The sequence below is a fragment of the Falco biarmicus genome, chromosome 6, assembly GCF_023638135.1.
Source record: "Falco biarmicus isolate bFalBia1 chromosome 6, bFalBia1.pri, whole genome shotgun sequence".
Classification (NCBI taxonomy): Eukaryota; Metazoa; Chordata; class Aves; order Falconiformes; family Falconidae; genus Falco; species Falco biarmicus.
The window spans coordinates 89,738,361-89,757,262 of record NC_079293.1 but is presented as its reverse complement, the minus strand read 5'-3'; the positions used below and the strand labels follow the sequence as shown (position 1 = coordinate 89,757,262).

At 42.9% G+C, this 18,902-nt stretch overlaps 1 protein-coding gene across 13 annotated transcripts in view; it reads left to right on the top strand.

The window, feature by feature from the left end:
- The window catches only part of EHBP1 (EH domain binding protein 1), a 219,728-nt gene that overhangs the window by 168,348 nt on the left and 32,478 nt on the right, over positions 1-18,902 (top strand). For 3 of the 13 annotated variants that reach the window (XM_056342894.1, XM_056342897.1, XM_056342902.1), the window contains 5 exons: positions 5,158-5,305; positions 12,043-12,159; positions 15,372-15,496; positions 18,200-18,338; positions 18,490-18,596. In XM_056342894.1, the coding sequence (XP_056198869.1) occupies positions 5,158-5,305; positions 12,043-12,159; positions 15,372-15,496; positions 18,200-18,338; positions 18,490-18,596 (636 nt within the window). Of the gene's footprint in view, positions 1-5,157; positions 5,306-12,042; positions 12,160-15,368; positions 15,497-18,199; positions 18,339-18,489; positions 18,597-18,902 lie in introns of all 13 variants that reach the window. The other 10 variants (XM_056342893.1, XM_056342899.1, XM_056342896.1 and 7 more) reach the window with 6 other exon arrangements.

Below are 18,902 nucleotides of genomic sequence, written 5' to 3'. Positions count from 1 at the left end.
TATTTGTACCAGATTAGAAAAGCTAAACTGTTTCTTTACATTGAATAATCAGCCTGTCATGACAAATCTATCTCCTTCTGCATGAGTAGGTGCCAGTTTGACTAGCTTCTTTTAGGCTCACACTGGGTTTTAAGCTGGATCCATGTGCATGACTGGCAGTGCATTTGTTGGGCCAGATCTAAGGAGCCAGGGAGCGTTCAGCTCCTTTTTGCCTACAAAAGAGCAGCCAGACAACCAGCAAGAGGCCTTGGATGTAGCACAAGGTGATACTTACTTAGTCAGACGTTCCTTTTTTCAAATACATATATTTTTTTTTCATTCAGTAAACGAAGAGTTTCTCAATTTCTCAATGATGTGAGCAATTAAATTATGAATGGGTTGTTTTTCTACAGCCAGAATCCTTCACACCAGAAATACTGTACCAAGTGAATTGTAGGTTTTGCAAACAACATAGAAGACGTTAAGAAAAAAAATGAAAAATGGCTGGCTAACGTTTCTTTAAAAACACCTCCTCGGTTTAAGACGTTTTCCAGTTTACAGCCAAGCAACCCCATTTTACTGTGGATTTGGGGGCTTTTCTTTTTTCTTAAAGGGCAGAGCTTTGTTAAGACATTATTTGTGATTCTTCCCATTTTAGACTTTGGACTACTTCTGTTTTCCTTCTGTCTGGTCTCATTAGCCCACCAGTGCCACAGATTGCGAGCCAGCAGCTGCTTTTTTATGACAGGTGATTTGATACTTTCTGTGCCATGCGTTCAGGGGGAAAAAATCTTTTCGAGCTGCACACAGCTTATGGCAGTAAGGGAGCTGGTGTGGACGCCGGGCAGAAGGCAGCAAATCTCTCAGATGTTTGTGTCTCTGTGCTGCCCACTCCCTACGATCTGACTAGCCACAGACAGCCAAAGCCGATGCACTTTTGTTTGGCGAGTGTTCCCTGCTTAGCAATTCATATTTCGCTCGCTACCTGTGTGTTTTGAGCTGTTCTGAAACGGTGGTAGAGACCAAACATAACTGTGGTCCCCAGGGTGATCAAAGGTTTAATCTGACCAGATGGAACAAACTTGAGAAAGATTTTGACTTTCCACTCTGTTTTGCAACAAGAAAGGCTGATTTTTTTTCTCCCGTCCTTTCTTTGTTAGAAAAGGCAGAGATCAGGCCATCCCCAGAGAAATGAGCAGGTGTGGCCATTTACAAGCATGTCTGGTTATATTATAAACCAACATAAGAAAAGTTTGAAATGGTTTGAAAAGATCTGCTAAACAGTTTTAATGTTTCATCCCAAATCCTATTTACTCAAACAAGAGCCGATCAAGGTCACAGTAAAATCCAGCCTGCCCAAACCTTTAAAGCTCGTGTAATTTTTTCTTATTTATTTATTTTTTTATTCTGTCTTCTCTACTAACTGAATAGGTACATTTTAGTAATCCTTGCCTCTGGACAAGCGCAGAAGTCTTTTTCTTTCTGAATGGCTAATAACAGAGCCGTTCTTCCTGTCTAATGATGAAAGAGGTGGCAGTCAAGTTCTTTCTCTTAGATGTACTGCGCACTCGGGGCAAACCATGGACAATTTTGAAACCTACAGCTACAGGAATCGCTCCCCCTCATAGGTACAGTTCGGGTTTAATTTCGTTGCCGAGGAGTATCACTAATTTACCACTCCCCGCACCCCCCAGTCTATGGACACGGTAAAGAATTTTCTTTTAAAACATCAAATAAATGCAGCTCACAGGATTACATATATTTACTTATTTATTTATTTTTTCCTAGGGAGAGGCTAATACGTTATCAGACTTCTGGTGTAAACTCAGTTTGGATCCTCCCAAAATTCTGCCAAAGGACAACTGAAAATCCCAGGCAGAGTTGGTTTTTGTTTTCTTGACAATGCAAAACACTGCAGAGTTTTTCGTGATTTAAGGAGCTGGGTCTCATGGGGGTGGTTGCTTGTTGTTTTGGGGTGGCTTTTCCCCTGCAGGACCCCACCTCTCTCCATATTTTCTGCACTGGCCAGCTCTCGGCCTCTGCAGCCGCCGAGCCACGTCGCTGGCCGGGCAATGGTCTCGGAAACTGCCCCGCCAGCGTTTCACATTCAAATTCACCTTCCCAAATCCACGGCATCATTTTTGGCCAAAGCAGTGTCAGTCATTGCCGTCTGCGGCGAGTACAAAAGGGACCCCCTAATGGCAGCCATTTTTATTTGTTTCTTAAGATCCAAAGGCTGCTGAAAGAACAATTGGATAAAGTTGAGGATTGGAGAAGCTTGATTTTCTTGTTCCAGTGAAATGAAACTCCCGTCCTTTTTTTCTTCCCCTTCTCCTTAAAAGCCGGAGTCTGCTAGGGGGTTGTAGCTGTGTCAAAGCCGTTGGGATGCCACTGCTGATCACTTTAATTACTAGGACTAAGGAGGATAAAATTAAAAGTAGCACCATTGAAGCAGTGGAAGAAAGCTTGCCGAGATGTCGGTGAACTGTGAAATATAAAAATTGCATACCAATACATTTTTATAGGAGGGAAACAAGGAATTACATTACTTATTCTTGAGGAGTTTGTCCTTAAATGGTGAAGTTTTCCTCACTGTGCATCTGCGTGGCAGATCTTTAGACCATTACAAAGTAATTGGGGGAAAATAACAGAGCAAACTTTAATGTCTCTTTGGTGTGTCAGCTTCATGTCAGAGGGTGGAAGATTTTACTGAGTTTTCTCTTCCACTGTACAGGAAAGGAAAAAAAAAATCACTCTGTGTGTGTTTGCATGGCCCTGTCTTGGTGCAGAGCTTCTCTTCGTGTGTCTTTTTAAAGAAAAATATCTGTGTTCATGCCTCCCTACCTCTCCCAGGCTCTTTCTAAAATCTGGGGGATTGATTTGCTGTTTAATAATCATTCCGTACCTCAAAACTGAATCTACTTCCTTGTCCTGCTCTCAGTTCCATTGCTCCTTCCACCAGTGTTCCCTCACCAGGCGCAGTCACCCAGGGCTCAGATACCTGAACTGAATTTAAGCAAGAGCTGGGCTGGTTTTCTCTTATCCTCTGGTGATGATGGGCTTAATCAGCACAAACACAAACCACAATAATCTGTGTTTGCTTGGAGATCCCCGGGATGGTAATGACTATGCTAATAATTCAGGATACAAGTTCTCTCTCAGGAGGGGGGGAGAGCAGAGGGGGACCCAGCCTGCTCAGTTTAGGGCTTTATTTTTGTCACGACCACGTAGCTGGCCTGATTTTAATCCAGCGTGCTGTAGTAGCTTCAATTGTTTGACGTTACACCACATGGGAATCCTAAGTACAAGGTTTGCATGGTTTGCTTAAAAGTCACTTAAACCAAAACCGCGAGTTCCTGTGTCCCAGGAATTACGAAGAGCAGAGATTTGAGCAGTTTTATTCCATGTAAAATTCAATGTAATTAATGTTACAGAATACTGTGGGTCGAAAGAAAGTGGGTTGCTGTGTCAGTTGGCTGGCTAGAAATTAAATTAAATTGATCTATTATGGTGCATAGGAGCAGGGGGGGAAGGTTTCCAGTTGCCTTTCTAATGTGTGCTTTACCAAATAAGTTTTTGATGGGATGTTGCTGTGCGCCTGGTGGGGGGCTGCAGGGTGGGTGCAGGCAGCCGGTGGGCCATGCTGCCTCGGGGGGGCCCGGGGGAGGTAAACCCAGGCGATCTGATAGGGACCGGGGCGCTGTCACTCAGGGGCAAGATACTGCGCTGTGTCCATATACTTTGTTTACCGTAGGGTTTTATGAGTTGTAACCTGCCCATGCAAGCTGTTAATGAGGCTAAATCTTGCTGCTTGAGGATTGAATTACAGCACACCTCTGGGCTAATGGGTATAAACAGAAAGTCCCATTAGGGCTGCGTTCTGATTCAGTCATTTGCATTTTTTCTATTGTGCCGAGAACAATGCTGAGTAAATAGCTACAAACAAACAATTTACATGGAAATGGATAAAATGTACCTAATTAGTATTTTGCCCTTGTTTTATTAATGATTGCTTAAACTAAATAGCACTTAGCAGCAGCTCTCAGCAGCATCTGCAGGTGTGGGATGCTGGGTTTCGGGGCTGGTGGGAAGCCAGCCAGGAGGCTGCTCCCGAAATCGGGCACTTTGGTGTTATATTCCACTTAGTCCGGGTCAACCGCCTGTACCTGGGCTCTAGCCCAGTCATGGTGTCGGTGACACAAACTTACCGGTACATTTGACATGAAGCCAGGCGCTGGTTTTGTGGTGCTGATGGGCATTTCTGATGCAGCAGGAGGGAGAAAAGAACCCGAGCTTTGGAAAAAATCTGGGGTTTAAGGTGAAAACCGAAATGGTTTCACTTAGGGTTTAACAGATTCTTACAGATGTGTTTGAACACATCTTTTTATTAATATTTTTTTAGTAGGGTGGGTTAGACTTTTCCAAAATGTCATGCTGCAGAACTTTGCTCATATATGTAACTGAAGTATTATCGTCCTCCGAAGGTGGTTACAAGCTTTGGTGGGACAGCGCTAGCTGGGATGGCTCCAGTGTGGTCTCTTTAATTACTGACCAAAGCCCCGCTAGTAGGATGTTTTGAAGTGGCACAAAGTCTTTTCTGCTCTGGCATCTATTGTTCTTTCATTTATTTTCATTAGTTTATTTTATATTAAAAAAAAAAAAGATGTCTTCATTGAAGTTGAAGGATTAGATTCCTTTCCATGCCTCAGATTCGATGTCACTTTGCACTTTGAAGTCAGTTTGGTGATTGGAGTAACCGAGAGCAACATCTGGCTTCTCATTCCAGTTCTGTGACAGAGTATTCCTCGAACGAGTAATTCAATTTAGTAAAACCGTTTTTATAGCTCCAGTAAAACTTCTTATAGTTACTACTTTGAGACAAAAGTGTCTTAGAATTTTCAGCAAGGTACATTTATAGAACATAATTTATAAATGCTTAAAATTGCAAAGAATTAGGTTTCCAGTGCATTAATAATTTGGGGAATGCTTTAAAAAAAATATCTTGATTCATGGATGTCTTTAAAAATTGTGGTGTGACACCCAACTGATATCGAGCATCCTATTTATAATGTGGGCCAAGCACCATGCTGTAAACCAGTTACTATCATGATGATCAGATTGAGAATGAAATTGCATTTCTGTCAATTACTGAGTTGGCAACTGTTCAATATATCTTAGCAGCAAGATGAAGAGCGGCGTCGGCAGCTGAGAGAGAGAGCTCGTCAGCTAATAGCAGAAGCTCGATCTGGAGTGAAGATGTCAGAACTTCCTAGCTACAGTGAAATGGCTGCAGAAAAGTTGAAAGAAAGGTCAAAGGCATCTGGAGGTGAGCTGAGGAACCTTGTATCTTATTCCTATGGCAACCTAGAAACCAGAGACCTTTTTGGGTATCACTTTTATTTACACTTCAAGTTGTTGTTGTTCATCAGGTGCACATATCAAAAGACCTGGCCGTAGATACGTTTCAGAAATCAGCGTTGTGTCACTTAATTTCCAGCAATTAACAGGAAAGCATATGTGTGATTGAAAGAAAAAGATGGGATATGAACAAGTCGCTCGTATTGGCTCTTTATTGACAGATTTGACGTTACCTACAGTTTTTTAAAATTTTATGATTGTTGGTTAAAATCTCCTCAATATCTAGATTTTACATAGGAGCGTGAACATAATTTTGGGGAAAAACGACATTATAAATACTTAATTTTGTATTAAATGTGTTCAAAAGACTGCTTGGGTAGAGAATTTTAAAGGCAGCCCATGGGAGGTGGGGAAACAACCTTTTGATTTTAAATGGTGGTCTTTTGACATACCACTTGCCTTTACAGGTTTTGAGTTGTAATATTGCTATAATGTTATTAAACTGACTTTGAAATGTCATTAAAATTCATACACCTGCCAGTGCTACGAGCTGGAGTAATGTAGTGTCACTCAAACTCAAATGGGTGCTGAGCACCCGTTTCAGTACAGGCTTCTTGCTCTTTTAGTGTCTCCTATATATTCTAAGGGGAAATTGTATTTCTCATACAACCATGTAATTGTAAGCCAAAGTGTCGGAAAAATCCAGCTTTACGTTCACAATGCATGTAGATTCAACAATATTTTTTTTCTTCTCTACTACATGCATTTTCTACGCATATATATTTAAATACAGTCTTAGCGCACCCGAAATGCTACACTCCTGTTCCCTTTAACACCAAAGAGAAAAGCACTTAGTTGTATGTCTCCCTTTGGGTCTGGCCTTCAGTTTTCCTCTCTTTGCCCAGAAAACTAGGCTTGGCAACATAACTGCTCCATGACAGATGAGGAAATCACATCCTCGGTGGGGAGGGAGTAAGACGGGCTGAGCAAAACAGCACTGTACTCGTGTATTAAGTAGACTGTGGTGTTCCTCATCCCTCTTCGCAATGTGTGACTCCCCATCCTACGCTGTTTCATTTCTTCCTCCTTGCTGTTTTATTGTGCCTGTGCAGAGCTGTTCCTGCCGTCTCTCCCCTCCAAGCAGGCAATGCTGTCTGGGCATATCCCCGTTGCTCCTTTGCATAGTAGCTACCCTGCTTTGTCGCAGTGTCTCGCTTGTAGCGTGGCTAAATACCCCAGTGTTCAGCTTTCTGGGATGTGGCCCTCCCTGCTCATGTTTTCCTCTGAACTTTGCCATTGCTCTTCCTGCCCTTCCTTCAGTTTATAAAACAGCCTCAGAGGTAACGGTGCACGGTGCATATATATTTAAAAAAAATAAAAATACATATGTATAAATTGCATATGCACTCAGAGTTTGTGTTACTAAAGGAGGAGACAGTATCAGTAATTACAAACAAGTTGTCATAAAGTTGTCACCACTATACCTGTTGGATTTTATCCAGTATAACAATTTCACTGCTTTCTACTTCTCAATGTGCTTGGAGTTACCTCCTTGGTTTACATTTCCTACCTTGATTTTTCTTTATTCATACAGTAGTTCAGGCAAGCTATCTGAGCTTCTCTTGGACTTCCAGATTTCATTCCCTGCCTTCTTTTATTCCTCTTTGCTCTTTTTATGTCAATGTACATTTTTTTAGCACTTCTTTCTACTTACTCTCAAATAACTTTCTTGATGGCACATCTTCCACATACGTCTACCACACGGCTGGCAATGTCAGGTGCCACACTAGATCTCCACTCAAGAAATTCATTCATCTAAAATGAAGCCGGTTCTGTGAAACGGCACCAACGCTTTATAAATCAATTACAATTATTTCTGAGTTTAATATCTTTCTTTTTTTTTTTATTTCCACCAAAAATTAGATTTTAATAGACAGTCTCCTTATTACAACTTATTACAACTGTATGCTGGATATTGCCCGGACTGCATTCACATGTGGAAGGTTTTTTCTGTGTATAGTCCTGTATTCCCAGTACAATACCCAAGACAAGCTTATGGTAATATCTTATGTCTTCCAAGCTCTCTTGTCCATTATGCTGCATTAATCTTTTCTTCTGCATTGGTTGCTACATTTTAATTTGCAAAAAGGGAATGTAAAAAAAAATAATTTTCCCCTCTCTCAAGTCACTTACTCCAGAAAAAAAGTGACAATTCAGCTTTGGGATTTGGGGATTTTTAAAGACAGACTTCTTGCTTGCTATTGTAGGTGAAGACGTGGTAACTCTCCTTGTTTCTGTATGCTTATTAAGAGTTTCATGCTTTGGCATGGTGCTACATCCTCTGTTAAAAGGCTTTATTTAATCATGGTCTGAAAAACTCATGCCTATGGCAAGTTGAAACTTTCCTGGATAAGCAGCATCCTTTGCTACAAAATCCAGTCTTTTTCATAGGTTATTTGGCATGTGAGACAGAAAATACTTCTTCCTGCCAACTGCCAGAGGGTTTGGGATGGCAGCTTCAAATTTATTAGATGTCCTGCTAGCTTCAGGCTGATAAGCGGATGCCTTGAGATGGGTCCAGGGACAGTATCAAGATAGGAATCCAAATATCCTCCCTCTTCCCAGCAGCGACGGGACAAAGGAATTGACGTCTTATCTCTGTATTGTCCCCGTGCAGTGGGACACCCAATCTACCCTTTTGGGATTCGGGTAGGCTGTTTTCTTTGCTCTCTGGCACACCTCCATCCTTTCTTTGAGACAGTGTCTTTGTGAGGATGCAGATCAGATCCAGAGGTGGTGAGTAGGCAGCTACGGGAGGAAACAACGGAGAGGACAGGGGGTAAGACAAGGGTAGTGTGAAGAGGCTTTGGTGAACAAAGCACCAAAACTGTGCAAAACTGGAAGGGGAGAAGAGAATGAACACGTGAAGAGTGCAGGAAAGAGATGTTAGAGGAGCAGGGAGGGAAAAACACAGGAGAAGCAGCATCCAAATGTATTATAAGAGAAAAAAGAGTCTTCAGAAATTTTGGAATTAATAACAAAAGCTGGAAAGGTGTACTGCAGTTACAAAACTTGCCAAGGAGAGCCAGCTGGCATGGCATTGCACATGCGTGCTTGAAGTTTTCAGGGTACGTTACGGATTTTACTTCTGAGGCAATGATTTGGAGGGAACGTACATGGTAGCTCAGGCTTACTCATCGTGCTTAGTCTTCAACTCATAAAACAGTGTTAAGCCCCCTATTTAATGTTTTTAACAGGCAGTATTTCTATCTGTTGGCAGTTACTGCTGTACTTTCTTGTCCTGACATCTGATTTCGTGTACACTGAACCAGTATTTCAACTCCACATTTCTTCCATTCCCCACCTTGGCTTCCTTTACTACTGTTCAGATGCTCCTGTCACATCCTGTAGCCTTAAAGTGAACTCTCTACCTGAAAGTAAACAAACTAAATATCTGAATATCCACAGGTTTGAAGGATTTCCCAGGTGGCCCTGGAGGCTGGAGGCATCTTCCCTCAAGAGCAAGTGCTGTGCCTACAGCTCCAGCAGCAGCTTGCACACACTCCTGCCGCTAACGTGATCCAGCCTCCATCAGTGCTTTCACCTCTCTATGAAAATTGTTCCTTTTTAATTTCATCTAGAAACTGATAAAGTCTGCTGCACCTCCTTCACATGTGGACAGGCTTAAACTGAGTCAAGAGAATATCAGTTTAACCACAAATTGAGCCTGAGCTTAGTCTGGATAGTAAGATGTATGAGCTAAAAAATGCCTCTGGATCTTTTTTCCATCAATATTCTGGCATTTCCATTTGGTTCCTAAAGATTCTTATTTCTTCAGCCCGGACTTCAATCCAGGCTGTGCAGGGTAATGGTCAGTGCTGTTCAGTTGTTGACTTAATCATTTTGTCTTTAGTTTTGTTCGTTTCTTCACAGCACAGTAAAGTTTTGCTGTCTTTGTAGGATCCATGTTTGCATACTGCTCAAGGAAGTGGTTCTTCAGTACTCTGCTGAATACGTGCCCTGGTTCTAGACCAAGTGTTTTAAGTTTTTCACACTAGTAATTTGTTCTTTTCATAAAAGATATGTTATCTCTTCGTCATGTTGCTCCTTTTATCTTTTATAATTGCAAAATCTTGCTGTAACATGCTCCCTAAACACATTTCCCTTTTTAATACACTGGAAGAACATTGGACTGGAAAAAAACCGTAAGAGTAGTTTAAAAGAAGGAATCTGTAGATCTTGAAAGATAGTTGAAAATTTCTGAAATCACTTCAAATGAATGCTTTTAATTGAAAAATATTTATTTATTTATTTATTTATTAATAAAGTGTAAATGTCCTTACAGTCACATTCAGTCAAAGCCTGCCAACTTGAAATTAAATACTAGGTCAGGTCATTATCTGACACTAGGAGCTGGTGTCTTCGACATTCCCATCTCTTTTGTTACCTAAAATGGTGGTGTCAAAGACAGTGCCTCTGATCTCATCGCACTATATTAAATTAAAGAAAATCAAATAATCTAATATAGGCATTGCCTTAGTATGCAGCAGTCTTAAACCCTATCATCTTGTTTAGATTGTTTTGACACATCCAGCATCCTGCTGGGTGACGGGTAGTCGTGAGCTGACCTTGCGGGCTGACTTCTCTGGGTGCTTTGGAAAGTCATTGCCTGCCTCCAGGCTCGCCGGGGGTTTGGTTTCACTCCACCGTAGCGGTGTCCCTCTTTCTTTCTCTTCCACCGCTTCCAAACGTCCACGGCCCTTTGCTGCTTGTAGCCCGGTCGTGCTTTCCATGTCAGCTGTCACCTCCAGCTCCTGCGTGCGTTTGAGAGTCCCGTGGCCTGAGTGCCACTGAGTTTCTCTGATACCGTCAGGAAGGATTTAAAATCATGTGAGAAGTCTGGCTCATAATTAGAAAAAGTAGCAGTGCTTTGAAGAAAATTCAAAACTTGAGAGTTGTTGCTGTGGCTGCTTTGCCGTTCTCTGTTTTTTCTTCCTCTGCTTCTTACCCCATCCCTTCAGTCCGCTTCGTGATGGTCACGCTGTGCCCGTCTCCTTTGCCCCCCTGCCTCCGCACTGCCTGGAGCGACCGGCGTGCAGACCCCGGTGCCGAGGGGCTGGGGGTGTAGGGCAGGAGCCTTACCCCGGGGGGCAGAGGTCTGCGAAAGCCATGGGCAGTTACGGAGGGGCTGCGGAAGCGGCTGGTTGGAAAAGACTGGTGGGCACGTAGAGCAACAGGGTCCTCACATGGGAATTACAGGGACTGGGGAGATAAAGAGGTAAAGAAAAGAAACGATTTAGGACCTTCACGTCAGCAGTGTGGGCCTGGAGTGCAAACTTCAGGTCTGGGGCTGAGGTCTGGCATGGTTTGGAGGCAGATGCTGATCAGCACCGGCCCGGCGCCAAACATCCCCAGGCTCCTGGGACCTGGTGCTGTGCGTGGGGTCCTTTCTGTTCACCTGGCATGTGAACGTACTGAGGTCCTGTCATGCTAATTAGTATTTTTTCCTATTGTGATGTGTTTTAAAGTTCCTTTAGTTGACTCTATGTGTCTTTTTTTCTTCAGACACGCTCCAGCCTTCTCTTTTTGTCATTTTTACACGCATGCATGCATATGTAGGGAAAAAAATACGCGTATAAGTCTGAACAAGTGTAGATAGCATTTGATATGAGACTTAAAAGTGAGTGAATACAATGCAACTACATGCTTTGAAAGTACTAATCTAGCTTTTATGGACGTTAATTTCATTATATATTTGTATTGAAAATGCGAGTCAGGGTTTTATTTCTGGGATCTGCTTCACAATTCAGCACTTGCTATTTGATCTTCCTCAGGTTACCTACTCTTTCTGCGCCATAATTTACCTACATGATCATCATAATTGTAATTATAATAATCGCCTACTTCATAAAACATTATGGGGCTCATTTACAAGTGATATTCATAAGCTGCTCTGAGAAACTCGGTAGAAAGATCCCATAAAAAATATAAAGTATAATTATAATTATTATTTTATTCAAAATGTATGGAGCTTACAAACAACACTGATTCAGAGTGGTGCAGCTAGGCAGCAACCTGAGAGCGTGCTGCTGCTGCGCCCAAGGCCGGCGGTGGCCTGGGTGGTGGCCTGGGTGGTGGCTTTCCTGCTTGTACCAGAAGTGGTGGGAGACACCGACACCCGGCCAAGCTAGAGCCATCCCCACGCTGGGGTGCTGTGCGAAGTAAGGAGCAGCAAGGCTCCCGAGCTGGGAGCTCGGTGCCGGGGCCGCTGCCTTTCCTGGCCAGGAGACCGGGTCCCACTGCTGGCCAGATCCATCCAGACCTGCCGTGTGCCAGCCTCGGCGCCTGTTCTGCTTTGTAGGGAACAGGGAGCCTCGGGGAAATTATTTTGACTGGAGTTACAAGGAAAAGCACATATGCTTTTCTGAATTAGCCAGATTCAGCGCAGAGAAGAGCCGCTGCTGAGGCCAGACTCTACCTTTATTGTAGCAGGAGTTTCCAGCAGAGCCCCCTGTGTGTATATTGAATTGCATCGGTTTAAAGATAAATCCATGAGTGGACAGAGTGAAATCTCCTTCCAGACTTATTTAATGATTTGCATTTTTATCATAACTCAGCTTGTTCTCTAAAGCATTCTTTTTTTTTTTAGTGATGTGGTGCATGGACGTAAGAAAATACTAACCTTAACGCTGTATGTTCCTACAGATGAGGATGAGGATGATGATAATATTGAGATAGATACTAACGAGGAGGTTCCTGAATGCTCTGTTACTGGAGGTGGAGATGAGCTTACTAACCTAGAAAATGACCTTGATTCAACGGGTAATTTAAATAATGGCTATTTTGTGTATTTTGCATGACTAACACTCCGTCATCATATAAGTACTGATGTGCTGCTTCTCTCTGTCATAGCTTTATTCCTTTGTGCCTTCTCAGGTCTTTTAAACCCTAGTGCTTATTCTTTTTGAGTATTTTGCATTCACGTTCAGCTGAAATTTTAAATCGGCGACAAAATCATCATTTCCAACAATGGCAGAATTAAATGTCTTTTGCTTGTTTGATGGGGAAGGGGACCCCTGGCCAGGTTTGTAAAGCAAAGCCACCTGAAATCACCTTGCCTGAACTGCCACAGCAAAGCAGGGTGGGCAGAGGAGTGAGCAGTCACGTTGGTGAGTCTGGCTGCCACTCTCTGCACTGACATCCCGGCCCAGCTGCTCAGGGAAGGGGAGCAAATGTGTCTACGTGTCCGTGTGGACCGGGCATCCCTCTGCTCCTCCCCAAGGACCAGTTCTTGAATCTATACTTTGTTGCTCTGGTGGGGAGACAGAGTTACAAATCTGAACAGAATTAGTCCTATTTTCTTTACAATGTTCAGATAATAGGGTTTTTTAATAACACATTTTAAAAGCGTTCGTATTCTTGTAGACGTGCTCGCATAATCATATTGCGTGCAGGTCAGGTAATAAGTCATAGTAGTGGTATTTCCCCTTTCAAAAATAATCAAGCAAAACTGGAGATCAGGTGATAAATATGATGATAAATATGTGAGGATCTTACAAGAGATGCGTATTTTAAAAGCAGCTAGATCTTCGAAGGCGCAGAGGTCGCTGCCTATCAGGAAGGGGCTCAGCTGCTCGCAGGGACCTGCCGAAGGAGCTCGTTCCCTGTCCGAGCCTGCCTGTCCCCAGCAGCCGGGGGGGGCACGGGGGGCTCTGTCCTGTGCTGTGCTGCTCTGCCGGGGCATTTCTGCTTGCCACAAGTTAGCCCAAGCCCGGAGAAGTGTGGCAAACACAGGACAGCATGGGGGGAAAAGGCAGTACAGGAGGGAACGAGGGCACTGCTGACAGCATCCTCTGGCTTGGTTCTGCCCGTACTAGCTGGACCCAAGTGCGTAGCCCATCATATGTTAAATCAGACCACTTCACTTAGTGTTTGCTCTTTATATATTAAACCGGCAATGATGCGCATATAGCACTTTCTTTCTAGTCTTTTTTGAATGCAAAAGATTTGAGTCATGTCCTTAATTTTTTTTTTTGAGGATTTCCAAACACGTAAGAAAACATATTTAGTGTTTCCAGCATTTGAATTAAGCTGATTTAGAGCAAAATTCTGTCAAATACTTTTCCAATAAATACTGGTTCATTTTAGGGGAAATAGAAAATGAGTAAATGAATATTCCTGTCACACAGCCACAGCGACTTACCAACACCTATGTTGGTGGCCCTTCTTTCCTGAGGGATACCTTCCCAGGGATACACATCCACTACCCAACGCTGCATCTCCACCATGGGAGGACATTCCGGAAAAAAACGGGGACATCATTTTGCAGTTCAGTCTGCTGGGTAGACAGAGGTGCAGAGGAGTAAGGAAGACGATGGGCAATAATACAGAAGGCAGTCAAATGCTGTGATAGAAATCAGCGTACATAGATTTTGGTGGAATTGTGCCAACTCATAGCAAGTTCTAGTGCAGGCTGAACCTCCTTGGGGCACTTAAACGCAACACTGTAAAGGGGCATTTCACATTTGGGATTGGTTTTGACCACCTTAATTAATGTGTCCCCTGCTGAATCTTAGTCCTTTCCATCTCTCTCAAGAAGAGAAAACTTTAAAAAAAAAATATTTTACTGCCAGTTGTTGGTTTCAAATATTGCAGCTGTCTGTGTATGTCAGCACTGCTACCGTACACTGCTGTGAATGTGTCTGATAAAATGTGAACCTCTTATGTCATAGTTATTACATGATGTTTATGTATAAACCCACGAGAATGTGCATGTACTTACATGTGAGCCTCAATTCAGGACACCCTGGCTGGGTGTGCCCGAGGAAAGGGAAACTGTCCTTCGTCACAGCCCGACCCAGCCCGTCACCGCGGGAGGCAGGCAGCGCTGGGCTGCCAGCATGCCAAAACATTTTGGCTAATATGAACTGGAGTGCTCCAAACCCTGGAAGGAGCTGGGAGGCAAAACAGTCACGGCTCCACTTCCCAGCCCAGTTACAGCCACCAGCCCGCAGCAAGCGCTCGGGCTGCACCTGTAGGAAAACATCCCCAGTGCCCTTTCCGCTGCGCCTGACCTGAGGCCCGGGTGTACGTGCATCGTACATGCAGGTGATGCTGCATTCGCTCCAGTACAGGGGCCGTTTCTCGTGTCGTGCTGCATGTAGAGTCTGTCGGGGGCTTCTGCGCCAGCGTTACCCGCGTTCCTACCCAGGGTAGCTCCGTAGGTCTGCGCTGCGGTTTGTTATTAACACCTTTCTCCTTACTGTGTGTGTATGTGTAGGTAACTCTGTGTGTAGGTGTGTTACAAATTCTTATAGTCAACGATGACATACAGAATGAATGTTATTGGGAGGTAAAATCCTCAGCTATTATTTCTTTGGGCTCTGATCCAAGTTGCTAAAACTGATGAAAAAGATTTTGGGGCTTTGGCAGACTTTGAATCTGTCCCTTCGATGCCATTACGAAGCATTTTACAGCTCCCCCAGCTTCAACATATTCTATAAATCATAGTAAAATATTACCAGAAAGCTGTCTCTTTTGATACTGAAATGTTAACATCGAGAAGCTGTGCCAAGGAGCCTCATAATGAATTAGTAGTTCATAAACTTAAGGGGCTATCAGTCTGTAGAATATGGGATAAATTGTTATATGTCATCTTAAAATGAATGGCTCTTTAAGTGTGTTTTTATACCAAAGTGTTGGTACTTACAGGATGGGAGTAACTTAGAGCAAACTGTCTACTTTCTGTGTTTTTCACCCGCTCTCTTCAAGCGTGTTTACTTCTTCATTTAAGTGCTACATGGATATTTTTTTTTTGTGAGAAAACTTAGGAATTATCTCTGCACGTTACACAAATATATGCCAGTCCAAATTGGAAAAAAAAAAAAAATATATTTCCTTCTATTTTGCTATCATTTCAAACTAAAAAAGTAAAAAGTGAATTAAATCTACCTTTTAAATTGCTACATTGTTGTAGCGACTCTGCATTTAAATGCATCTCACTCTGTTGTATGTGGTATTTGCATATTTAGCAGAACAAAACAGTAAGTTGGTGGATTTGAAGCTGAAGAAGCTCCTAGAAGCTCAGCCACAGGTGGCAAATTCACTCTCCAGTGCTGCTCAGAAAGCTGTAACTGATAGCTCAGAGCAAGACATTAAGGTAAGTTTTGATTAACGCTTTTGTCTCAGTACCTGTGTGTTCTGATTTCGGGTTTGTACTTTGTGAGGAGGAAAATGATTTCTTATCATACCCTTCACAGTGAGAAACGCAAAACCTTCATGGCAGTGCAGTTGCGTAGTTTGCAAAGCACCGGGGCTTTTCCTGGTGATTAATCAACACGTTCTCTTTTTTGTTTGGGTTTTTTTTTTTCTTTTTTTAAGTTTTGTTTTGATCTTGATGCTTGTCGTCATTGGCGTAACACTAACGGACAGGAGAAGCGCCCCTCGACCCTGGCTGCCCAGGCTGTCAGTACACCGGCGGCGCAGCGCGGGCTCCGTCCTGCTGCGGGGCAGGCAGCCAGGCGCTCCCCGGCTGAGCGGGAGCGGGACCGGGCTGGCAGCGATCCGCTGCCCTCCCAAGCCTGACCCTCTGGGTTTTCTCCCTCAAAACCGAGCTGTGGTACACTTTAAAAGCGTACCTACTTGAGTGCTTGTCAACGAGCGCTTCTGAGAAAGAGGCACACACATGCGGCGTCTGTGGTCATTTTGCCTGTTCTCAGCGTTCACCACTTCAGCAGAAAGCGCTCACCAATCAATTTTCCATTTCGTTTTCTTAATTAGACCCCTTGTGCTCTTACTATTATTTTTTTTTTTTAAATAGTCCCTGTATGTCATTAATATCCCTATGGCTCTGGGGCACTTCCAGTTGGGTATAACTTTTCACCCACCTGCAGTCTGGGGGGAAAGCGCTGCTGACTGAAAGGATTTCCTTCCCCAGATACAGAGATGCTTTGAAGTCCCAAAACAATGACTTTCATTGCTTTTCCCTTACACTGTCGGTTCCTATAAATTGGTGATGAAAGTGTGTGGCAGCAGCAGAGGACTTTCGGTCTCTATCTTTGAACAAAAGGAAGCCTGGATCAAGTCTGATTTTTGCGTTCAATTTAGCTTTCTGCAGTGGATTTAATGCAAAATGAAGCTGGCCCAAGAATAATACAATGGATTGAAAAGGCTAACTGAATTAGTGGGCTTAGAGGAATACATTTGTAAAGTGGCAGAAGTCCCCAGTCATAAAAAGGTTTCTTAAAATGGGATTTACTGGCTAATCACACTGATATTTTAGCATGTTGCCAGGCCTAAAAAATTAGTCATGTTTGTTTATTTTGGTAAAGACTCTGGTTTAGGCTGTCAGATGGTTATTGCACTAATAACAGGAAACCACCTTTTATTTAACCAGAATCATAACCGTCTGATCAGTGCCGCTGGAAAGTCATCTGAGGGTACGAGCGATACTTTTTTAAGCTTAATTCGACCAACGACACACAGGTCACCTCTTAGGGTGATTTGGTGTCACCTAGCCTGACGAAAATGGTAGAAAAGCATCTGTGAAGGAGTGGATTTTTCTTTTTTCCCCCCCATAAGGTGCTCCCACAGAAGGTGCAACGTAACAGTTTATCTCTGTATGTGCCTTTCTAAGGAAGAGTTGGAAAGCGGCATTATAAGGAATATATGGTGTCCATCTGTTCTCATGGAGCTCTTGGCATTGAGGTGGATTTGTTTTTTAATAAAATGCAGTTTACACGTTTCTAAATGAGGCATTCTGTGTTTGTGGAAAAGGATAAACTGTTACCTTCCCTTGGGGATTGTGTATCCCCGGCCTCCTTGAGGCTAGAGAATGGGCCATTGGAGAACTCCCTCATTACCGATTGTCTCAATGCAGAGGAAGGGCAAAGTCTTGGTAGCTTTTGATAACCAGTTTCAGCATTCAGCAGGCTTAGCTATTAGTCATGCATCTTAGCCTTTCCCTATTTACTTTCAAAACACTTAATAAAAATAATAAAAGATTAGGTATAAAATGAAATATTTGTTTGGTACACAGCACCTCGGTATCTGCAGCTTCCACACACCGCGGTGGTTCAGTCTTCTGGGATATTTTGTGTTGATAGAATCATTTGAATTTGTTACCAGTATTAACATAGGAAGCCCTGGAAAAGATAATTGTAGTTTCCTTAGCGGTAAAGGGCTTACTTACAAATCTGGCTTTGGAAAGTTATAGCTGATGAAATGCAGTTCAGTGGGGTAGTATTATAATCCTACCTTTTAGCCTTCATCCAGCATTAGTGGTTTATCTCAATGGGCATAAAATTAGAAACTAGTTCTTCTTGTCATACAAGTCTGTGGGGCTACGGAAAACGCCAGATTTCTGTGCTGGGCAGGGAGGCAGGCAGGAGGCAGTGTGCTTTTAAAACGATACGGGTCGTGTTCAGGGGTAGAGACGCCGCTACTTGGCAGCAGCAGACGCGGCGCTTGGCAAATCAAAGTTGCAAAGGAGTGATTTTGCCTTTAAAACCGGCATCGCTGGCAAATGCCGGCCACAATTAATGGGGCTGGCTGTTAAGTAAGTAGAGGGAGTCCTGCAGGAGGGTGCCCACATAGCCAAAAGCCAGTCGTTGCCACCACGCATTAAAACAAAAAGGAGGAGGAAAAAAAAAAAAAAAGAAAAAAAAAAAGGGAAAAGTTAATCACTCTTCTCCTTTTTTTTCCCCAGCTGATACTTTCATCCTATATAAACTGCAGCCCAAGTTGCGAAATCCTCTCTGCAAAAGCTGTGTCCTATCCCCTCACTGAAACGTACCTTTTGCATTCCTGTCCTCCCGTTTGTAAACAAAAGAAACCGTTGTGTGTCTGGTTTTTTTCCTGGCAGAATGGAACAGAGGAACACCGTGCTGAGCGATTACAAATAGCAGCAGAACGGTTTAGAAATCCCGTTGTGTTCAGCAAGGACTCTACCGTCAGAAAAACTCAGCTCCAGTCTTTCAGTCAATACGTGGAGAGCAGACCAGGTAGGCGAAAATATAAAACCTGTTTTCCCATCTTGTGATTTAATAATATTTAACAATAAATATATGAAAACCCGATAATGTTAAGTCCACATTTCAATACATAAATATCAAGCTTTATAATAATTTTACATGTCTTTCCCCTTTTTTCAAGAGATGAAAAGGCAGAGATCAATACAGGAAGATACAAAGAGAGGAAATGAGGAGAAGGCTGCGATAACTGAGACTCAGAGGAAGCCATCAGAAGATGAAGTGCTTAATGTATATTAATTTTTTGTCTGGTTTCATGATTGCTGATAATTCCAAACTGTATGTGGAAATAGTGCCTTTATTTGTTAAAATGAGATGTTAGGTTTTTTTAGATGTCAATCTCCAGTGCATTCAAAGCAGAGTGAGAGGGGTGCACTGTTGAATTAGTCTGCAGTGTGGTGATAATTGTCAGATAAAAAAAATGAATTTTTCAGAGTTCCACAGCCCCAGCTTCCCTGAGACATTTCCATCAGGGCACTTCCCATAAAGAGATTCCAGTATTGATCTACCGGGAGGATTTTAATTATTACAATAGCA